The sequence below is a fragment of the Ptychodera flava genome, chromosome 6, assembly GCF_041260155.1.
Source record: "Ptychodera flava strain L36383 chromosome 6, AS_Pfla_20210202, whole genome shotgun sequence".
Lineage (NCBI taxonomy): Eukaryota > Metazoa > Hemichordata > Enteropneusta > Ptychoderidae > Ptychodera > Ptychodera flava.
Genome location: NC_091933.1, coordinates 8,951,267 through 8,974,318, shown reverse-complemented (window position 1 = coordinate 8,974,318; position 23,052 = coordinate 8,951,267). Strand labels below are relative to the sequence as shown.

Here is a 23,052-nt window from a genome sequence, read left to right as displayed (position 1 = left end):
TATACTTCATGCATACTTTTCATGAAGTGGGTTCAACACATACTCCTGATTGGTACAAAAGCTGACTAACCTGGAAATAGTTCATCTGTTATACATTGAGACACGAGTGTATTTTCTGATTAATGTGAAGTCCCTCCACTTTCACATAATGGCGAGACATTGAATTCTTACCTTTCAGAAGCTGCTTCTAATTTGGCTTCCATTTTTATTCTTGTTTCCTGAATGAAACAATATCAGTGAATATTATAGGAATGACACAAAATACAAGATTTTTCGCTTGAACTGCTGAGAGGATGGGTCTGGGGTCAATAACTGATACACAACTGGATTTCTTAAAAGGATGAGTCAGGAGTCAGGAACTGATACAACGCTGGATTTCCACGTGAATTCATAAAAAGATGGTAATCTTTGAAATGTAAATTTCTGAAGCTTTTATTTCTTAACTTGATGTGAAAGACACATGTTGAAAAGAATGAAAGTCAAAACAATTATTTTCCTTTTAATAAAAGAAAACAGATTTTTACACCCAGAAAACGATGGGAACTCCTTCCACACTAAATCTTGGTACAAGTTTTCAAGAATGTATGAGCATAGTAGTGGTTATTGGAATGGAAAAGTGGACAGCAAGAAATGAAACACACTAGTCATATAACAATGTATAAGATAAACTGACCCTTTCTTTCATGAGTTCTTTATCAGAACTGTCCAACATTGATTTCCTCTGGTCTAGTTCTCTCTGTACTGATGCCAACTGACCATTACGTTCTGTTAATTGAAGATTAGCCATGTGTAGCTGCAAAAAAAAAAGACAAAAATTAATCACTGAATCAATGACCAAAATCAATTGTTGAACCAATGATGAAAATCACCCATTGCATCAATAGAACAAACCCCCCCTCCCAGATAATTAAGATCAAGGACTAATAAATAAAATAAAAGTTGGACACATTTTGAAGTTCTTACATACAACATCTAGGTAGTTCTCCAAAAATAGATTACATTGTTGGAATGTAGGAATGACATGGTCAATGTCAAGGGTCAAAATACTCCGTGCCTGCCATGGTTTTCAAGCAAAGCCCTAAATGTTCATTTTTCTGGTGGTGATAGGATCATATAGAGTATATAACTCATCAGCAGAAACACTCCATTCCAAAGGTTAAAAAAATTCATATATTATGTTTGCATTATGTGTCACATACTGTTCTGTCATTTCTTTATGTTTTCTAAGCTCAGCATTTCAAACCACGTTGCAGTATCTTTATTGAAAGTTTTAATCTATTATCTCATTACCTCATGTTCCACACTCTTCAGTCTGCTTTCTGTTGCACCAAGGTTCTGTGCTTTGGACTGTAAAGAGCAATGTAGGATAATTGTAACCGGTATTCAAACATTAAAATGTACCAACTTTAAAAGCAACCAACTCTGCACTGTAATTTTCACATACAATGCTGCCATAGAATTTTCTCAGTAAAACCTTGTAATAATAACATTTCAAGAGACACGTCATACTGGCTGATGAGGTGATTGTTCACTTATATGAACCTTGTGATAACCGTGTTGTTGTATCCAATACTTGTCATTTTCAATGATGCTGTTAGGGTTCAGGGTTCACTTAGTGAACATGATGTAGGATCAGAGTGTTGATTTAGAAGTCTTCCACAGACTTGAAATCACAAAATATCATCTCTGTTACTTTGAATGTACAAATTTGAATGAACAAATAACATGTGATGCCTTCACCTCTTAACCGTTTGTGTGGAAAAATCAAAACTAAATGCATGTCCAATCTTATGAGCCTATTACCAAAAGAGCAAGGATTTTAGCTCCGCCTCACACCTGATGCACAGTAGAGGGCGATGTGTGGGTACATACTTTGGAATACAATCAGAAATGCACATCTGACAGCATGTAAAACTAGAAATTATGGAGTGTGAGAGAAACCTGGCAATGATTCAGTGGGTCATTGAAGTGAACACACAGAGCCTGCAACAGGTACTGTACTCAGGGCAACTTGCACTGGACAATATTATGGAATGGGCATTCTATGATCATATAGAGTTTTCAGTGCACAAAAAATACTACTGTTGTCAATGATGGCTGTATCACAATTCACTATATTTTTTCCTCAAACAATGATTATCTGACCCACCTGTACACCATCTCTAGTGTGATGGAGTTCTTGTTCCAATCTCTCAATGGTCCTCCTCAGGTCATCTCGTTCATGATGTGATGTACTGTCAAGGAAGAGGATGTACAGAAAGACTTCAACATTTTGACAGATGTGAGGACCAACCAATAATGCCATTCAACATTCTGGTTTTCAAAGTTATGGAAAACACCAGGTACAAGTACTAAATGTAACTTGATTCAAAGTACATCATTCCATGCAGTTTTTCACAAGAGGTCGCTTCCATGTGGGAGACAAGTGAGAACATGATAATTTGGAAGTGACTCTCGCTGACATCAAGGCAAAGAGATTTCATGAAGGAAAGTTTTGAAAGCACTCATGCACAAGTTCACTATCTCCATGCAAGCTTCAAAAAACAATTTTCTCCTCTGATCACACTGGCTCTACCTTATCCACAGCATCTAAATCTAATGAACATGCTTTTAAAAGTATCTGAACTGAGGTGATTCCAACAGCGTCATTCATTTTTTCTCCATTTTTTCCACCAGTTTTTCACATGAAATGCAATATGATTGGATTGGTGGTTTAACAAAGGGTTCAAGCTGATGCACACAATATAAATGATGCGATGAAATCACACGCTTGTTTCATCAGATTTGTGAAAAGGGATGAAAATGTAGTTGTGGAAGGAAAGAATACATGCATTCTTCATTCGCATGTCAACTTATTATCAAAGTTTGTGCTTTTGATTCACCTTTCAAGTGTCCTATGATTGGGATTTTGATAAAATGCAAATCACAGTGGAACAAAGACAGGCATTAGTTTCTGTTTTGTCTTTCCATTAGTGATGGAAGTATCACTCAATATCAACACTATGTGACTTAGGATGGGTACAAAAATGGACGCACATTTCATAATCTTCTTGACCTCAAGGAGTTTCCACAGTCAAATATGTAATCAATCTTTTTCATATGAAAGAAGTAACACCTTCAAATGAACACTAATATCATCAATGCGTAGCTGAGATGAAACATGGTTTTAGTTACGAGTGATGTAAGTTCCTATCCAATTGGTACAGTTCAATTTAGAATGATACAACAGCACTTTAAAATGTTCCCTTTAAAATATTTGTTTGAGCTGACTCACCGTTCTAGATCAGTTTTAGCCTGCAGTGTCTTTTCCAAGTCATGTGATGTTGATGTCAGTCGATTTGTCAGAGACTGGACCTGCGATATTCCAAAACAGAAAATGTAGGCTATTATATTAGGAATCAATGTTCATAATGGTGGTTTCTGAGCCAACCATGTTTTAAGGTTTTTATAAACTGTTTTGATGATTGACACATAGTATACAGATCTTATATGTTCTCAACAGCTTGACTTTAGACACATGTGAGAATCTGAACTGAGTAATCCAGCAATGGTATGTTATCAAATGTTTCAATTTCTAAGGGTACACAAAAAAACTTCGTAACTTTTGTCTTTATTTGGAATGTTTTCATGTGATGAAAAATTTTGATAATGATACATTCTGTAGAATAACAAACAATCTGTCACGAAATGAGCAGGTTAAAACCAGAAATAGGAGTTGTTACCTCTGCTTGCAGTTTCTCCTTTGAATTCTTTTCTTTCTCCAGGTTAGAAACCAGCATAGCATTTTCTGTCTTGGCAGCTCCAAGGTGAGCATTGTATGTCATGGTGGCATGAGCAAGGGCTTCCTCATTCAACCTCTGCAAACAGTTCCAGAAAGAACCGTGAAATACATCAAATACTGAGATCATTCCTATCTTTCAAATCACAGACATCAATAATCTTGCAAGGTATACCAAAGTTTGAACCCATGATTTTTAAGCCACTCTGATGTATCCACCAACTTAAATGTCATCAGTGACATGGTAGGGATCATGTACTGACAGTACGGGGGGAGACGGTAAAATGTCACTGTGAGTTATAAAAAAAAAAGAAAGATCTCTTTGATAACTGCGTAAATGTACTAAAAATCTGAACATGCATGAATGATAATGTTTTGCCTGATGGAGCATGCAAGGAATTAGTAGTATAATGTACTTACAATTTCACCTTTGAGTTCATCTATTCTGTGGTTCAGATCATCATTTTCAACTGCAAGCATACCCTGATCGTCCTTGTACCTTGACCTAGCTCTTTCAAGTTCCATCTATCAGAAAACAAGTCCAAGAATACAGATTAGAATGATTGGTAATGTGTCATTGCAATCTGTGTATTTCAATTGTTTGAAGCTTTACAGGGCCATTCTATAGTGACTTCAGAATCTTTACGAAATACTGGCAAGAGCAAACATTAGTGGATGATTCAGTATTTTGCTTTTATAGTAATCATGAGTAAGCTAGACAGTCGCTAGGGTTAAGGATAGATTACATAGCTGGAGGTCCCACATGAACAACATAATAGTTTCAGTTTGTTAATCTTCACTGATGCTAAATTACTATTTCTTTGACTGTCGCTAACCCTTTTCATCATCATGGTTTGGCCCAAAGCCATTGTTTTCAATGGTTAGAGTTGACCTGTTTACAGGGAATAGGGTTGAACAGATTAATGTGATCGGCTCCTCTAAAGGATGCGTGGATGAACAGACATTCACTGACTAATTTGTTTGGTAAATGTTACATCAGTGGACCATTAAACTAAGGGTAGGTATATCTCAAACTTGCAACATGGGGCTCACAACCCTTGAAAAAATCAAGAAATTTGAAATGAAACAGGCAGTTTCAAGATACTGATCTTGAAAGGTTGTCATTATAGGCTACAACAAGAAGCTTCGTGTGGTACAACAGCAATAAGCTGTAACAGAGAAAAGTAGAACACGCCAGTAACCATTATTGCATGGCCTGTTGATAGCAGTCAGTTGTAATTATGCCCTGTCTTACCTTGAGGCCATAGAGCTCAGCTTTCAGCCGGTCATTTTGATCCACAGCAAATTTACGATTATCATCAGCTGATTCCAGTCGGCTGAATATTTCTGCCTGTTATGGAACAATAATCAAATAACGGAATGTCTTATTCATGGGTAAAGGTGATGAAATTCAGATATATATGCATCAAAATCTTGAATATCTTACTTATAGCATGCAATTACAGGTGAAAGAGACACCATAGCCATGAACTTGACGAATGTATAACTATTGGTTACAATTTGGTAGTGTTGTAATAGTCTGACTGCTCAACAAAGTATCAAAATCACTATAATCACAGGAAGTGAGTGATTTCCAAGCATACAGATAAGAAACATGTTTGAAGCAAAAGTAGTCACTCAAAAGCGAAATCACTGGAATATTACAACACCAATGATGGTTACTAGTTCATACATGCACTATATACATTGGACAACATGCGACAGTACTTTACAATCACAAATGTACATTGTGGCAGTTTAACCAGACACAGGGACTGAGTTATCCTTAATAGCCCCCTCTATTGGCAAACAGTTATATAGGAATAAACATGCAGAGATTAGTCAGTCTATAAATATACATGGAAATTAGTCATTGAGATATACCATTTGAATATAATGAATATTACACATTACGACACTTTGAAAAACCACAAATATTAGAATGAATGCAAAGATTTGACTTTCTAAAATAAAGAAATGAAATAAAACAGATGTACGTGTCTTTGAACATACTGGTGTGTGTGAGAAACATTACTGAGTGCTGGTACAAAAAGATGTTGTGATATTACTCTGATACCTTTTCAGCTTCAAACTTTTCAACTTCCTGTTTAAAGCGCACGTGTAAAGATTGCAATGAGAAAGGTAAAAAAAGAGTACAAAAAGAGGAAATGCGGTATTAGAATGCTACGCCAGAAATAATTAATATTAAATTTTTGTAGTGTTGTGTTTGCAGACTGAGAATAGGATCTTGAATATACACCATGAGAAAGTAAAGGAGTGTGAGTCAAAGTTACTGCAGGTCTCAAGGCTATTCTTTACTGATCTATTGACAACAGAGCTGCCCTTGCGATAACTCATATTTTTTGCCTTTCTTTTTTAATGATAGTAGAACTGATTTTACATCTAAATAATCTTACACTACAAAAAATATACAAGTTACTTATGATTGAATTTATGTTAGTCTTCACAGTCAAGACTTTCTTCTTCCGTGGATAATTACTGATCAAAATATGTATTTTGAAAACTCGAATTTAAAAATTGGAAATGACCATTTATTTTACCTTTTTTTTCGCAAATTATGAGATTTCACTCCACTACACTACATTTTCTTGAGACTAAATTATGTTTACTTTCCCACATTCCTAACCATGTGAATTGCACACTGAGTAAAATTGCTGCTTAGCAAATCTCACTTGAAATTTTTCAAAGCTTTTGGTCTTACTTTACTAGAGAAATTATTGAGAATAGTGCAGCAATAGCATGAGATACTGTTGGTATTTTTATCATTAGAGGAAGAAAAAGGACAAGGAGAAAGACTTTTGTACCTGTTGAAGAGCTTCTTGTACTTTGAAATGGTCTTGGTTGAGTTGTTCCTGTACATCTTTGGCACTGCGTGTGTGCACCAACTCTTTACGCATTTCCTCCTTGTCTTCTTCCAACTGTGGGGAAAGAAGTAACCACAACTCATTTCACTTCAAATTGGTAGCACCACATTTCGTATTTACATTAGCACTCAAAGAGATAAATGCTGACTTCTGTCATGTTCAGAAGTCTGAGTGCCTGTGACGATATCATACACATAATGGATGGTGTATTGAACAATGGAGCCACCGTATGTGAGTGACATACCTGTTTGATTGTGTTCAATGAATTACGTAGCTCCATTTGCAAGGTTCTCGTTGACAACTCAACCTTCTGTCTTGCTTCAAGTTCTCTGCAAATTGGTAAATGTCATAGATATATGATGATAAGTGCCATGAATATCTGTTTCTGCATGGTTATCTGAGCACATCACAGACATTTCATGACAGATACAATAATGCAATAGTTTAGTACAGTCTTGCACTTCTACCATTTCAGATATATTTCTACATTCAAACAGCCATATTGCAGAAAGAGTAAATAGCATGCTTCCTTTGTTGACTGTAAATAGCATGCTTCCTTTGTTGACTGAGCAGCACTTTTCATGGACAGACTTTGATGTAACATAAAGTTATCAAAGTACATATATTTAAGATGTGCACATGGGGTGGGGGTTTTGGTTCTGGAGAATTTGACCGAGGGGAAATCATGATGTTCAGATAACTTACTGCATGTATTGCTGTTCCTTCCTCTCTAGCTGTTCTTTTGTTTTTTCCAACAGAGCCTCTGCACTGTTGGCTTTTTCTGTCTCTTCAGTCAGTTTGTAGCTGGAAATGAAGTGCAGACAAGAAATGTTAGTAAACACTCATGCAGCCATGCTATGACGAGGCTACAGTACATGGAAATTATACACACATGTATTGTTGATGGACTTATGTTTCTTGAAACCTGTAAAAATCTCTGTCTGTCTGTCTGTCTCTGTCTCTGTCTTTCTCTCATGTGGTCATTCTTTCTTATGTGGAAGATTGTTACCAATGGCTTCCTTCCATTTACAATCATTACCATTCAAAGACACTCACTTCAGATTTCTGACATTGGCCTCCAGTTCCATTTTTTCTTGTTCCAATGATGACTTGGTCTGAGACAGTCGGTCAATTTTCCTGAGTGAGAGAAGAGACAGGGACACCCAGTTAATCATTTTAATTGCTCACTGCTATAGCACGAGGTTATGTTCATTGACTGATAAGTACAGTGGCATCAACGTAATATCAGAGTAGAGGTTGTACTTGGAGGAGTGAAAAAAATTAAACTGCTAAATGTGGAGAACACAATCATAAGGAAAAATGTGAAAGCTACTGTAATTTTAATTACAAATTATTTTACATTTCTAAGTTAAAACTATTCAACCTTGACACAAGATATGAAAATATAAAATTTTCTCAGAGAATATAAAATGAGATGTTCATTATCTTTTATTGTATCAATGTTCAGTAGTAAAATGGTTTAAGATAATGCTAAGTAATACATCTGTCATGTTGTTGATACAATGTCAAGTTCAAGGAAAGAAAACTTGCCTCTGGAGGTCAGTTTTGTCCATCTCTAGTTTCTTGACTTTGGTTTCCATGGTGATTCTTGCTGTTCTCTCTTTGTCAATGAGTCTCTTGTGATCACGTATGTTCTCTTGGAGCTGGATCATAGCGGTTGGCTCTGCCACTGATATCACAGGTAAACAATTAACATCATTGTCAGTGCCACTGATATCACAGGTAAACAATCAATATCATTGTCAGTGCCACCGACATCACACGTAAATAATCAACATCATTGTCAGTGCCACTGACATCACAGGTAAATAACTCTCAAATGGGGAATGCGTTTACATATAATATGTATGTTTGAGTCTTCTTTCACTTGCGTATGATCAGGCTAAAGCACATTGTTTCAAAGAGTAATATTCCTGGGACGTATCAAAGACAAATCACAATACATACAAAAAGTTTACTGTAAGATTTCACACAAATAAAACTGGGCCCATACTCATGCCAGTGAATAATTAGAATTGGATATTCATAGAGTTGGATGACAGTGTACATGTTTATATTAATGTTCATATGTTTATATTAATACTTGTGAGTTGATCAAAGACCTATTAATGGATGTTAACTTACAGATCTGCCGCAGCATATAAGTGGCCAAGTTTGTAAGTTTCAATTTTGAACAAATATTACAGTAAAGCATCATTACTATTGACTTATGTCTAATGTAACTCAATGTCTTCTCATAGCTATATTTTATAACTTAATTTTAAATAAATGGACCAATGACAAGATCTTATTGATGACCCTTGACCTTTAACCCCCATACCTTGTGCATGTTGTGATGATGTCAATGGCGGTGGTAATGGAGTTGATGAAACAAACGAATGCATGTTGTCACCTTCTGTGTCTGTGTCAGAAAACGACAAACCGTCAACTTCCTCGGCTACCACCTGCTTCCAGCTCTGAAAAAAGCAATGGTTCATTTTTTATCACAAGACTTTTTCCGCTATAAGGCATTATATAGCATCTTCAGCATTGTTCCATGGATGTGAGGCAAAAAACTACATGGCACTGTACATAGCTGGGTAAAAATTCATGAATTTCTACAATGATTATCGCAGATGGCTCTCATAATCACTGTACATATTAAGGGCCAGTAGCTGTCACTTTTGATGATTTTTCAATATTTTCATTTGTCAATTGCAAGTTTTCATTCTCCTCCATAAAGCATGTTGAAACATCAGCTAGTTCGCTTGTTAACACATTGGGTATACACGTAAACTGCACTGTTAATATTTACACTTGAATTCCAGTCTGGAGTTCAATTGTCAACAATAACAGTCCAGTCTACATACGTACAGGCTGAGTTGATAAGCTGAATGCTGTGTATCTTAACATGATTTTGGGAGTAGAACAAGAAAAAGTTGACATTAACAGACATAGTGGAAGACCATGCATAAAAAATTACAGCTTCTGGAACTTGAAATACTGGTTAACATCAATTCATCGGGTATGGTAACCTTAGAATTTCCTCAACAAGAAACATACACAGAAAATGAAAGCTGAATAAAACAACGGTCAGATCAAAAGGCCAGCTGAGTTTTTGGACAGCTGTCGATGTGTTATGCTATTCAAATAACGGTAAAAGGTTGGACATGGTGTGAGCTACTTGAAAACTGCATAAATGAAAAACAGCTTGACTTACAGGATTAGCAGAGCCTGGTGTGTATGGTTGTCTTGGTGATAAAGACGATCTGTACGTTGGGTTCTTTTCAAAACTGTCTGCCCTGCCAAGACCAATTGAAGCTCTGTGCAGAAGGTTCAGAAAAAAGAGAGACGTGATGTGCTGAAAATCTTTTAAAAAAAGAGGTTGTAGCATGCAGATGACAAGTGAACAACTCATTGTTTTAAAAGATCATGTTTTGTAAATCTCATGTTTGTACACCATGCAGTTAGATATACATTGATAGAATTATATCTAAAACTTGGTGATATGAATTGACAATCATGACTGACCACAGCAATGAAATATTCGGTAGTGTGGGGTTTTGAAAGAACTGCTTAACAATAACATTGTAGATTTCAATGGGTGAAATTTAAGCTCTAAATTTCAATGAATATTGAATGGCATTTAAACTTCTGCTTAGAAACTGACCTGTTGACAATAGGTGATGGCTGGTTACTCCAGTCACTTTCACTATCATCAAAGTCTGACACTCCATCATTAAAGCCAACTTTATCTTCAAAATTTTTCATGTGCTCTTCCCCTAATTTCTTCTTCTCAATATCTCGTTTTCTCTCCCGTTCTTTCATATCCTCTTCTAATTTCCTTCTTTCTTCATCAAGTTTTCTCTGAGCTTCTCGTCTCTGTTCTTCCATGGCTTTTTGTTCTTCTTGTCGTCTCTTTTCAGCTTCTCTCTTTTCCTCCTCCATTTTTCTCCTCCTCTCAGCATTCTGTCTATCCTCCTCAGCTCTCCTCCGCCTGTCTTCCTCGTCCCGTCTCCTCCGTTCCTCATCCAGTCTTTGTTGTTCTGCCCTCCGTCTTTCATCCTCTTTCCTCCGTTCCTCTGCCCTCCTTCTCTCCTCTTCCTGCCTTCTCTTCTCTTCCTCCCGCTTTCTTTCCATCTCCTTCTTTCTTTCCTCCTCTTGCCTCCTCCTCTCCTCATCTTCCCGTCTCTTTTTCTCCTCTTCCAAAAATTTTTGCTCTCTTTCATCAGCATCTCGTTTCTCTTTCTCCAGAGCTTCTTTTGCTTCCCTCTGTTCCCTCTCTTTCCTGTCTAGTTCTTCTTTATCCCACTGCAGCATTCTCTGTCGTTCTTTCTCTTCTTCATCCTTCCGCTGCTGTTCAAGCTTTTCCTGTTCCTGAATTGACACAAAACATAAGTCTAAGGAAAGTGTGTTTTCTCTTGACTTCGCAGTGAGGGAAATTTTGTATTCAGAGCCATTGTCTGTCGTAAAAGAGTTATCCAAAATGCAAAAATTGTGCACTAAACCATAGACCCTAAAGTGTCTGTCCTTGGAAGTCATAGTGACCAAAGTGTAGTAACCTGTGAATTCGCTGTTCTTTCTAATGATATTACTCCCTCAAAAAGTCAAAATATTGCCTGTCATTCGTCTTTGATGACATATGTGACGTGGAGAGTGCACATCAAAAAGAACAGCCAATGTTCTGTGCTTTTGCCTCCATGGACACAGGTGCCATTTTATGTTGTTTCATGTTTTGATAGCAGCAAAGTTTGAAAACAGAACTTGAAACATTGTCTAAATGATGGAATGAAACTGATGGAATGAACTCCCCCTACGATTTCAAGTCTAGCCCACACTATGATGAATGGGGCATAAATCACCTTTTCCATAAATGTGCAGAGTAAGCACTGCATGCACTTTGACACAAAGTTTGTCATTAACGTGATACCAGGACGTCTACCGATAAACAGCTGAACAGGAATAAATATCATCAATGCTATCACAGTTAAGATGTCTGGTTTAACCTTTTCATGATTCATCATTAAATTCTGGTCTAGCCCTTGTGTTTGCTGTGGTCAAGTCCACTTGTACATATGACAACATGGTAAAATGTACTCCAATTATTTTCAATGTGCCAAATGGAGCTAACATGTCAGAGATTGAACCAGAATGGTTAAAAAGAAACCATAATGTCAGGTCATTGCATTACGGATGGCAAATCACCGACCTTCTTGGCTTTTCTCTCTTTCTCCCAATCACTCTCCGTCTCTTCTTCTTCCGAGTCAAAACTTCCCATTGTATCAATGAGTGTCTTGCCCTGGATTGGCTGTGCAGTTGCCACCTTAGGCGTGGCATTACTGAGAGGCAGAGCCCTTGGTGATAGCCTCTCAATTGGAACAGCTCTAGGGGTACTTGCTGCACTGTCACCTGTACACATTGAAAGGAGATCAGCGTTTGAATCAATAAACATGACTGCTTGAATTGCATTTATTGCAACTTAACTCTTCAAAAAAAACATGCACTACTTACAATATGACAAAATATTGAAGAAAAGACCATTTATCACTGATGCACGCCTGGCAGTCCACAGTTGCTGACCTTTCTGTTGCCAAATTGATGGATATATCATGGATCAGAACAACACACTTAATTGGGAGTGCAGACTTGGTGCAGTTTTGATAACTCAGGAGGAATTTACAGTTGGCACCAAATAGCATATTGCATGAAACAATATCCACGTGTCATCTTCAGCTTTATAAGGACAATGCACAGTGACACAAAGTATTGTCTTTACCTTTTTTGTTGGACGACTGTGAGGGCAGAAGATCCTCGTCTGAATCCCAGTCAATTTCTGTCAAAAAAATATAAGATGAAAGTTTGTATTAAAACTGAAACAACTATGCAGCAACCGCCAATAGGGTAAACCTGGACTGTGAATTGACCATGGTACAAACAAACCCAGGTGTGCAAACGCGCATAGAAATACATGTATTTCCGTATGCGCTTGTACACATGGGTTTTTTTGTACTGCCATCACATGATCTTTTGGGACATGCTGAGACTGTAGAACACATTGCATTCTTTTTATTCTGGAGTAGAACCATTAGCAGTAAAAGTGAAAAAGTACAGGAAGACAACAGCAGAAAGTAAGAGGTCAAATGAATGCTTATGATTTAAATATTACTGTCATCAAAATGTTGATAACTGTTGTGTTTTAACTGCAGAAAAATAGTGCACAACATGAAATAGTATCAATGCATCATTGAAATCTCTCTTTTCAAAGCTTTAAACAATCCATAATACTCGCAGATACTGAAACTGTAATGGTAGAAATCACTTTTTGTACATGTACAGACTCATCAAATGAAACTAAGATTATGTCTCTCTCCCTCTCACTCTCTCTCTCTCTCTCTCTCTCTCTCTCTCTATCTCTCTCTCTCTCTCTCTCTCTATATATATATATATATGTATATAAACAAAAATAGCCATATATATTGCTATAAACACAAATACCCACAGCTAAAACATGATATTTGCACATACCTGAGATATCGTTTTCAACTTTGTCTTGGTTGTGTTTCTTGTCAGAAGATGTATCTTTACCAACTGCATTCTGAAACTACAATGAATATCAAACAAAATTAAAAAACCTTTGAGCGCCAAAGTCAATTTTTGTCACCTTCATAAAATATACCTCAGTCCATTTGTTTCAGATCTTTTCCAAAATTTTGATAAAAAATTGTTGCCAATGAAATATGAGTTCCATTTGATCCAAAATTATCAAAAAAGTTACAGAAAAATTCATAAAAATTGGCTAAATGTTGAACTAAAATTTTGGTGGGAAACATTATGGCACTCAAAGGGTTAACACTTGGTGATCAAACCTAACTAACAATATCTAAGAAAGCTCACAATGAATGCCAGGTAGACTTGTAGAGACTTGATATTTCTGATGAAACAGCATGATATACGGATGATTTTCATCTCTCATGCAAGGTATTTAAAAAGACAACTTTTCATCAAGTGCAAATGTTTCCCCCTTTGTGATTTGTTTAGTATTTTGTAAGTTTTGAAGTATGTCTAAGTCTGTTACTCCAATTGGAAACAAAGTTGTACTCACAGAGTTGTTCATTGCACTGACATTTGGTCGTTTAGTGGTTGGTGATTTCTCCTCATCATCGTCCATCATTTGTATCATATCAACCTGTGACTCATCCTCATCATCAAATTCTTCATCATCAAATCCCAACTCCTCTGCCATGGCTGTCCAGAGAAAAAAATAAAGAAACAAATAAACAGATAAATAACAAAATAAATATTAATATTTACTGTAAAAATAAATTCTCCCATCCCTGTGTAAACTCTATGGGGAAAATAAAATTTTCGATTTTTCATCATCAAGTCCTAACTCCTTTGCCATAGCTGACTGCAGAAAAACATAAATAAATAAATAAATAAATAAATAAATAAATAAATAAACAATTGAACAGATAAATAAATAAATATTAATATCAATTGCCGAAATAAATGCTCGCATCCCTGTGTAAACTCTATGGCAAAAAAAAAATTGATTTTTGAAAAACTAAGATGCTGAAAATTTTCTTACTCCAAGAGCTTTAAAATTAGCCTCCACAAATGGGTGATCGGTAAAGAATTGTAAAAATTTGACAATCCAAATATCTATTGCCAAGAGGCATTCTACCTTAATACTTAAAATTTTAAAGTCCTGAAAAGCTGACAACTCAGTCTAATATAGAAAATTGCTCTCATGTTTCTATACCAATTATTAGGGTGAAAGAGGGAAAGTGGAATACAGAGAGAGAGGGAGAGGGGAGGAGATAATATCTCTGTTTAGCATGATATAATTAGCCTTAGTTATGTTCACATTTAATTTTACTCTAGGCTGTTCAAGTCTACTCACATAAGTTTTTATTCATCAAACGTATAACTTCATTTAGCAGAGTTTCCAAGTTTGCAATATTAATTGAATTGTTCTATATTTACCAGATTTCTTGCTTTTCTTGTCATCAGCCATGTTTACAGGTGTTTGACCATCACTCATTCCTGGTGATACAGGACAAAACAATCATGTGATAATTTATCCATTTCATGATATTATGAACACATTTGTTGGAAACTACGTGAAGTGTTTTTTATCCAAGACACATACATGTAGTGACTTAGTGACAATGCATTACATAAAATCATGCATGGAATTTACTTATTCATAAAACAATTGATAAGAGAAGTTTGTGCATCATCTACCTTGATTTGCTAGGAAAATTTGGAACAGTATTTCTTACTATCCCACAACTGTGTATACATATATATGAGAATCTGTGTTTTGAGTCTCAATGGATACAAAATATCTATTCCAGTGTGATCGGTAAATTTCTCATATCAAAAAAATCATCATGAAAATAAATTTTCAATGACAATGGGGAAAGCTTGAAACAGATGAATTTGAATTGATAGTCACTCACAGCATATAACAATATTCTACAATATTCTGCAATGAAATACACAAGATGTAAGGCTTGAAACTCCTTACAGCGTTATATGCACAATTATGGATTATTAACTTGAGAAATTCATAGAAAGACGTACAGTCTAGTTACATTTATACAGATCATCGTGTCACTAAATGAGATTTTGAAATTTTATTTTCAGGTTTTTGCCAGTAAGAGAACCTGTACTTGACTCACAGTCATGTTTCACGTACATTACAGAGTTTCTTTGATGCAAGGACAAAAAATATGGCCATTTGGAAAGAACTGCTGATCGATGCATCTAAATAGCAGGCATGGTAGCCATGGTTACACATTTAATAGAGAGCTGAAGTAAATGGAAAGCCAGGAAAGCGACTGAACGGAGAGTCACCTTGAGAGGTAGTTCAGTGAAGACATTTTCAACTGAAATCAACAATCAATGGTATTGATTTCAAACATTTGAATAACAATACTACATAGGTTGTATTGCAACACTCAGCCGTCGCTGAAATGTATACAAAGCTGGTGGAAATTATCCTGTAAGTCTGGTAAGAAATCAAAGAAATCAAAAATAGGACTGACTTAATGACAGAGATGAGTAGTATGCTGTACATGCTTTTTTAAAACACACATCTTCAAAATGTCTAACAGACAACATGGACTGAAACTCATCGACTCACTTTATCAAAGAAGCTTTAGTGAAATGTACTGACAAGTTCATAAGCTTGTTTTCTCATCATTTTTATGAAAATTCAAGATTATTCAAGATGTCTGCACTTAGATAGATCTGTGCATTGGATACTGCCAACACTCAGGTGTAAATTGAATATTTCACAAGTCAGTATGAAAGTTGGCTGCATGCCAATATACCAGCTGATATTTTATTCCTCTGTTGCTTTAAGTTCTGAATTTTCGAGCTCAAGTATTTTTTAACAATTTATTTGAAACAGTTCATCTTCATCAGAGTCAAGGAATACTGGCTACAAAATCACATGTACAATACACAGCTTAACAAAAATAACTTGCAAACAATAAGACTGAATTTTTTCATATGCAGGGAACAAAAATAAACCAAACTTTCAAAAATTTGACTGCGAAGTGTGAGACCATTCTAACTTTTATCTTTATTTGATGTCGTAAAAGAGAATGGATTTACTTCAGAAGGGTAAACACCAACCTTGACAATGTCAGTGTAGATAGAAATTTGAATTCCAAAATCGTCAAACATACCATAATTTGTCTTGTGCATATCAAGGCCCATGGGAATTGACAGACAGGCAAAAATGATCAAGAAAGATTTGTATCTGAGGTAATAACATAAACTGTGACGTACCTTTGCTGCGAACATTCTTTGGGGAGTCTGCACTGACGTTTTGCTGAAACAGTAAGTATGCAACAGTAAATTGGAAGAGTGCCCAAACATTTTGAAAGGGACAAGCTCTAATACATAAATACTGACGTTACATATACTGTGCTAACACTGCACATCACCGCAGGCACATCCCCGTGCTGATACCCTGGCTCACATACACACACACGCCACATCCATGGTTCCTGACATGAAATCTACCCTCTGTGTAAACTGTTCCTTGCTGATCAAATTTGGTACAAAACACGTTCTAAACTGACTGCCTATACTCACATGTATACATGTCAAGACGTCTGCAGAGACCAATGTTTGGAATACAATAGCTAGTGTGTACAGGGATTCTATTTGGTGAATGGAACACCATTTGCATCTCATTTGCATATGACAACAATAGAACAACTTGTGGAACTTTCAACTGCCATGAGATGACCTCTGACCCCTGAACCTAACTATAAGCAGGTCACTGTTCTAGAATACCTTCCAGGTTGTGTTCCAAATTTACAGCAAACCATAACAGATACATAGCAATGGCAAAAGAACAGGTAACCAGGATAGCATTGTGAAAAACTCAGGCAATTTTCATGGTTACAAAGTCTTCATTATTAATGATGATAGAGTAAGGATTTATTATTGACATGACATGTGGAACTTGTATACATGGTTATTGCATACAATTCTTTTGAAACTATTCTTGTTGATTTCACGGTCTATTTACATTTCGGTTTGAAATATTAGAACTTTGTTTGAGGGGTTTTGTATGGTGTGCAATTAATAAGTAATTAAATATTTACACACTCTCTTCAAGGGAATAGTTCACTGTAAGCAATACTAATTATTTTAACATTCAAACAAAGGTTTAAAAAGCCCTAAAACTTTAATGAGTTCCTTTTTTCAGAAATAACTTATTTGCAAAAATTACTAAGGAAAAATACATGCTTAATTTACACAATGAAATAACATTGCCAGCAGTCACAATACCTGTTTTTTTCAAGTTATGAAGTGTGCATCTTATATTCTCTATACAATATTTGACATTTCTGAAAAAAATTGAATTCCTTTATTGGATGTGTTCACACACATCAGTAGGTCGTGTTCTACACACAACTTGTATATGGAGAAGAATAGCACTGATTGCAATTGTAGCTTTGTAATGACATTTACCACAGCCAACAGATCTTCAGACACACTTTACGTCTTGTGCACCTCATTATTGTAGCAACAGATAGTACAAGGTATTCTTTGACATATGATGTTTGATTTTTAGTTGGAATACTGGCAGCAGCACTGAGTACAGATTTAACCATTCATGTACTTTGTGTCAGATAGAGCTTATCGCTCATTTGTAAGAAAATATATATGCCATAATAACTTATTTCAGCCAGCTCTGGTATGGAATTTTTAGGATGTTATTGTTATCTGAATATAACCTCTATTGTCTAAATATAACCTCTATTGTCTATGATGTAACAGCATGCTACTGTGATAATGCAAGATACGATGCTAACTGTTGTCACTTCAGAAATATTTCAAATGTATGCATTCATAAATGTATTTATATGAAATTACTCCACCAGAAAGTATCTTAAAACTCTTGAAATCTTGATGAGTTGTTGGTAAACTCTTTATTTAATTTACAGTATTTCTTTCATCTCTTTGAAACCTTTCTCTTGAGTTTATTTCAAATTATTTACATCTCAACTTTCGAACTGCGACTTGTACATAAGATAAAACTATATTGTGCATTGTGTTTTTTTTGTAAATTTCTGTCCTCATGATTTTGTTGAGTTTTGATGATATAATGCAAAAAGAAAGGTTCTCTGCTGTAACTCATCTGAGCAAGGGTGACCTCTAAATTGACCAACTCTGCCAATTTTTACCAAACTATATTGCCTTTTTAACCCAAAACTCACAAATAATTGATGCTATTTTGTGACTGATGTTTTATCTATCAAATTCTGACTTTGACATTGGCAATTCATGATAACCGTATGAACACACTCATTCCATTTGATCCAGTATGGTGACAGACGTGTCTCAAGACAAGGTGAAATGAAAGAACTCACACTTCTCATCCTCTGGGTTTGACAAAAACCATATAAGTTAGTGTTACATTTACAGTGCAAGATTAAACAAGCATTGCTACAGATGGCAAGGGATTATGGGTGAATTGAAAGAGGACAAACCTTGGCGTTAGAAGCCTTGACTGGGGAGTCACTGTGCGCAGACAAATCTGCCAATACGTCATCGCCGTCAGAAAAGTCAACAATGCTTTCAGCCTGATGGCCATGCACACATTGAAAATAGAAATAGTACAAAAAATAATATCAAAACATTAACGATATGCAGCTATGCCAATATATGCGTTGAGTCCATGTCAATAACAGAGCAATTACAAATTTACCAGCATAATGTTATCTTAGGTGCACTGTAGAGGGAAAATATAGAAGAGTCGTCAGAGACAATAAAGCTGCATATTAACATCTACAGCAAGAAGAGATGTAAGATTTCAATTCCTTGACATTGCAAAGTGCCAATTCTATAGCTGAGATGATTTATAAAAATTTTAGATAGTTCAGATTATAAAGACATATATTTGAATTACTATATTGCAGGGTTTTGTGAAGTTAATGGATTTCAGATGCATGTATTTATGGTAGCCAATGGTTGGTTTAAACCATTCAAAACTAGCACATGAACCACAACTGTGCTGTGCTACTGATCTGTTTATTAGTTAAAATGTTCCAATATGGCTACCATTTTATCTCTTATATATAATTTTATTTTTAATATTAAGACAAATACACAAATGATATTTGAGTTACACCAAATCTGTCTCAACCAGACATTTTCCAGACTACCCAGCAGCATACCATCCATATACCCAATCTCAAGTTCAAGTTATGTAGGATTACTGAGTAACTCAATAATACACCAGCAATGCCCAATAGATAATGGCTTCCTGCAGTATTAAACTGCATACCATAGAATTATACATTACACTTGATCTTATAAATAAAATACTGATAAAATATATGTACAGCACACACCTATTAGAATAATAGGTAGCCAAATGGCATTAAATTATTTCAACCATTAACCCGTTACCACATGCACACTTAACACCCAGACACCAAATTATCAAAACCCTTCACCACACTATTTGACCCAAAATGTGAATTCAATACTCGGTGTAGGCATAGCATGCAGTGTCTTGTAGATAGCAAACTCCATTGCAGCCTGTACATCAGATCATAACATTTAATACTCATAACATCTCAATTTAAGAGGATCGTTTCTCTTTGTGTTGTTCATGGCATATGTTGCATGATACCTGTCTGGGCTTAATGCGGTACACTAGCTAAAGACATATTGACATGATATGTTGTCCACAAATCCTGTTTTTTCGTTTTATTTTTTTTTCAAATCAAGTCTGGTATTTAAAAATCAATAATAGCACTGTCAACTTTTACAGGTATGACAGGCTTGTCTGTTATAACAGATGAAAGGATAAGGGCATTTAACAAATTTCATAAAGTTTCGTGTGCCCTTATATGAGAGAATGCTCTTTTTGGCAAGCCAACAATAATCTGAGACACAACACAACACATAGCATGACACTTTCTATTGCTGTAAAAACAAGATGCCACTGTTGCATATATAGTTACCACATATTGCATATTATATATGCATTGAATTTCACCAGTGCAGTCAGCAAGGAACAAGTTGTTAACATTTTATGCTACTGGTAAATGTGTACAACATTCACATTTTGGAGGTGGCTTTTGAAAACATTAATTTGCATGTCTGATGGGACCAATGTATACACTATATAGCTTAAGTATTTTTTAGGCACAAGAATTTCTGGCAGAAGAAAGCTCAAATTACAATAAACAAACACAATTATATATCTTATTGTAAAAATGGGAAAATATTTCACAATGATTATGCAAAGTATTAAATTTGTAGCAATACAGAGGAATTTTTCATTAAACATTGCATAAAATATTTAATTTACCTATCATGCATAAAAAAATAGTAGTATGATCTCAAAAAAAAATTAAATACTAGATCATTCCATTTGACACAAAAAGAGGGGAGATAGGCACAAAAAGAGGGGGAGATAGGTACAAAATCATACACCTAGTCCCTGCTCACCTCAGTATCACCTGCACTTCTTGGTGTTTGAACAGCTTCACTGCGAGGCGTTTCAACATCTTCAAGACGAGGAGTTGTCACTGGACTGTTTCCACCGGTGTTTTTCTGTAGTCTGGGTATCTTGCTGTCACCAACATCCACTGGTGAAGGATGTTTCTTTCCTGCATTCGTTAGACTTTCCTTGGATACTGCTCTCGGAATTTTACTCTTTCCTGTTGGTTGAAGCAAAGTGCACCTATTATTGCATACACAGATACAATCCCTTCTAAGATTGTTTTTGCTAGCCATCAGGGTTATATTTTTTGTATTTTTCAGGAACATGTAAGCACATTTTTTGTGAAAATAAATGTGTAAAACAGGTATTTTCTAATTTCTTTGAACTACAAAATGCGATTTGAAATGGTTCAAGACACCAGGTTGAAGCTCTAAGTAATTTGCATGATACGTAATATTCTGATGTCTCTGAACAAAAATTTACCCTTTTTGGTCTCTTTTAGCATTTCCCACATCTTGGAAACGAAACTTTAAAACTTTCTTTCTCATTTCCCCCAAGAAACTTCAAAACATTTTCTTTTAATATCAAAAATAACAATCAGGGTTATCAATTACATTGTTGGAATACAGAAGAAATTGCCAAAATTTACAGGTAAGTGAAATTCAATATGGCAATTACAAAACATAATTTTTTTGCCTATGATCAAGGAGCTCCATGAATGGCGTTAAATCCAATAAATGAAAAGTACTCAGTGAAATCAAACTACTATCCATTATGACTGTTAGGAAAAGTATAAGACCATTCTGTTTTGATTTTGTTGTTGTTTTGTTTCCTAAAACACACTCACCTGAAGGTGCACTCTTATTAGACTCTGTGTCAGATGCTGGCACAAATTTTGCTAAGTTGACCCCAGCTCCAGTCTGTCAAGTTATCAGAACATGACGTATAAATTATAAATTATGTTAAAATGGTGAACATAAACTGGTTAGTCTCACTTTTATCATGCAAAATCTAAAATGGAGACTTCAACTCTTTGGACCCAGTCTGGATTAAAATGCCAACATGCTGTTGGAATAGTCTGGTTCCCTGACCCATTTCCTCGGTAGAGGGCGTGGGGAAATATAGAGTCAGGTACCAGGTAGCCATCTTGAACAGAATTTTGTTCAAGATGGCGGAGGTTAGTCACCTGACAGAACATGCTACAACAAATATGGCTACTGCCATGAAAACGCCGGTCAAAATTCGACTGGATCAGAATTATGTTCGAACACTGGTATCTGAACCAAAAACATTGGCACACTGAGACGGGAAACATAAACTGAAAGGATTAATCCAGAAGTACGGGGAAATAGAGGTGATTAAAGGCTGGCTGTGATATCGCAGCAGTACTTGTTGCGTGTATCGAACGCACTAGGGTCATTGAGGTCATCGCTGACTGTGGCGTGACCCCAATGACCCGAGCACGTTCGATACGCGCCACAAGTACTGCTGCGATATCACAGCTAATTGAAAGCAAACTTTGTTGGAACTGTGAACGACGATTGATTTCGATGGATAGAATGGTGTCCGAATTTCGTGAAAAATGCCAGGCATCATGTCGACGTTCTAGAAGTAGTATTAAGAGGTGTGCTAAATCACAGTGGCTAAATCATGGAGGTAGAAAGTCTTTCTTTCTACCTCCACGGTTTGTGGTACAAACAAGAAGTTGGTGTCAAGTGAGCCTGAAAGTGCGAAACGCAAGAAAGATGAGAAAAAGTTACAAGTGTTACTTTCATCCAATCACAGCTTGTTTTATTTTAACCCAATAGCGTCCATGTTTACATTAGCCGGTACCTGACCCTATATTTCCCCACGCCCTCTACCGGGGAAATGGGTCAGGGAACCAGACTAGCTGTTGGAAGTTACCAAGGGTCAAGGTTCAAAGGCCGCTGGAGGTCAAATCAATGAAGAGTTGAGATTTCTTCTTTTTTTTTTCAAACTTACAGTGATTGAGAGATACAATATCAGTAGCAGCATTTCTGAACATTTGAGTCAATTTAAAACTTTGTGAAAATTTCTTTGATCCAACCACATGCCAGTATAGTACATGTATACGCACAATGTCAAACACTTGTTTGGCTTAGAGGGCATATTGGTCTTCAGTGATATTTGATAATGCAGTTGAACAGTATACACATATTGACTGGCCATGAGGGCAACAGCATACGTCTGTACCCCAAGGGACTGTGAGTCACCCCAAAAACAGACTGTTTCCCGAGGCCGTAGGCTGAGGGAAACAGTCTATTTTTGGGGGTGACTCACAGGCCCGAGGGGTTAAAGACGTATGCTGTTGCCCTCATGGCCAGTCAATATGTGTTTTGTAACACATCTCATCTGTAGCCATGCACAAAACTTGTCTC

The 23,052-nt window shown here is 36.1% G+C and overlaps 1 protein-coding gene across 5 annotated transcripts in view; it reads right to left on the bottom strand.

The window, feature by feature from the left end:
* Positions 1-23,052, bottom strand: part of LOC139134767 (ankyrin repeat domain-containing protein 26-like) — a 51,464-nt gene that overhangs the window by 16,206 nt on the left and 12,206 nt on the right. For 2 of the 5 annotated variants that reach the window (XM_070701802.1, XM_070701804.1), the window contains exons 9-34: positions 21,501-21,573; positions 20,659-20,870; positions 18,687-18,779; positions 16,468-16,510; positions 14,650-14,709; positions 13,766-13,908; positions 13,189-13,264; positions 12,440-12,496; positions 11,873-12,072; positions 10,334-11,040; positions 9,884-9,986; positions 9,005-9,140; positions 8,215-8,353; positions 7,720-7,800; positions 7,369-7,467; positions 6,908-6,992; positions 6,604-6,717; positions 5,856-5,882; positions 5,034-5,129; positions 4,199-4,303; positions 3,723-3,857; positions 3,275-3,354; positions 2,150-2,234; positions 1,291-1,347; positions 674-793; positions 172-218 (exon numbers count right to left, since the gene is read on the bottom strand). In XM_070701802.1, coding sequence (XP_070557903.1) covers positions 172-218; positions 674-793; positions 1,291-1,347; positions 2,150-2,234; positions 3,275-3,354; positions 3,723-3,857; positions 4,199-4,303; positions 5,034-5,129; positions 5,856-5,882; positions 6,604-6,717; positions 6,908-6,992; positions 7,369-7,467; positions 7,720-7,800; positions 8,215-8,353; positions 9,005-9,140; positions 9,884-9,986; positions 10,334-11,040; positions 11,873-12,072; positions 12,440-12,496; positions 13,189-13,264; positions 13,766-13,908; positions 14,650-14,709; positions 16,468-16,510; positions 18,687-18,779; positions 20,659-20,870; positions 21,501-21,573 — 3,173 coding nt within the window. The remainder of the gene's footprint in view (positions 1-171; positions 219-673; positions 794-1,290; positions 1,348-2,149; positions 2,235-3,274; positions 3,355-3,722; positions 3,858-4,198; positions 4,304-5,033; positions 5,130-5,855; positions 5,883-6,603; positions 6,718-6,907; positions 6,993-7,368; positions 7,468-7,719; positions 7,801-8,214; positions 8,354-9,004; positions 9,141-9,883; positions 9,987-10,333; positions 11,041-11,872; positions 12,073-12,439; positions 12,497-13,188; positions 13,265-13,765; positions 13,909-14,649; positions 14,710-16,467; positions 16,511-18,686; positions 18,780-20,658; positions 20,871-21,500; positions 21,574-23,052) is intronic. The other 3 variants (XM_070701805.1, XM_070701803.1, XM_070701806.1) reach the window with 3 other exon arrangements.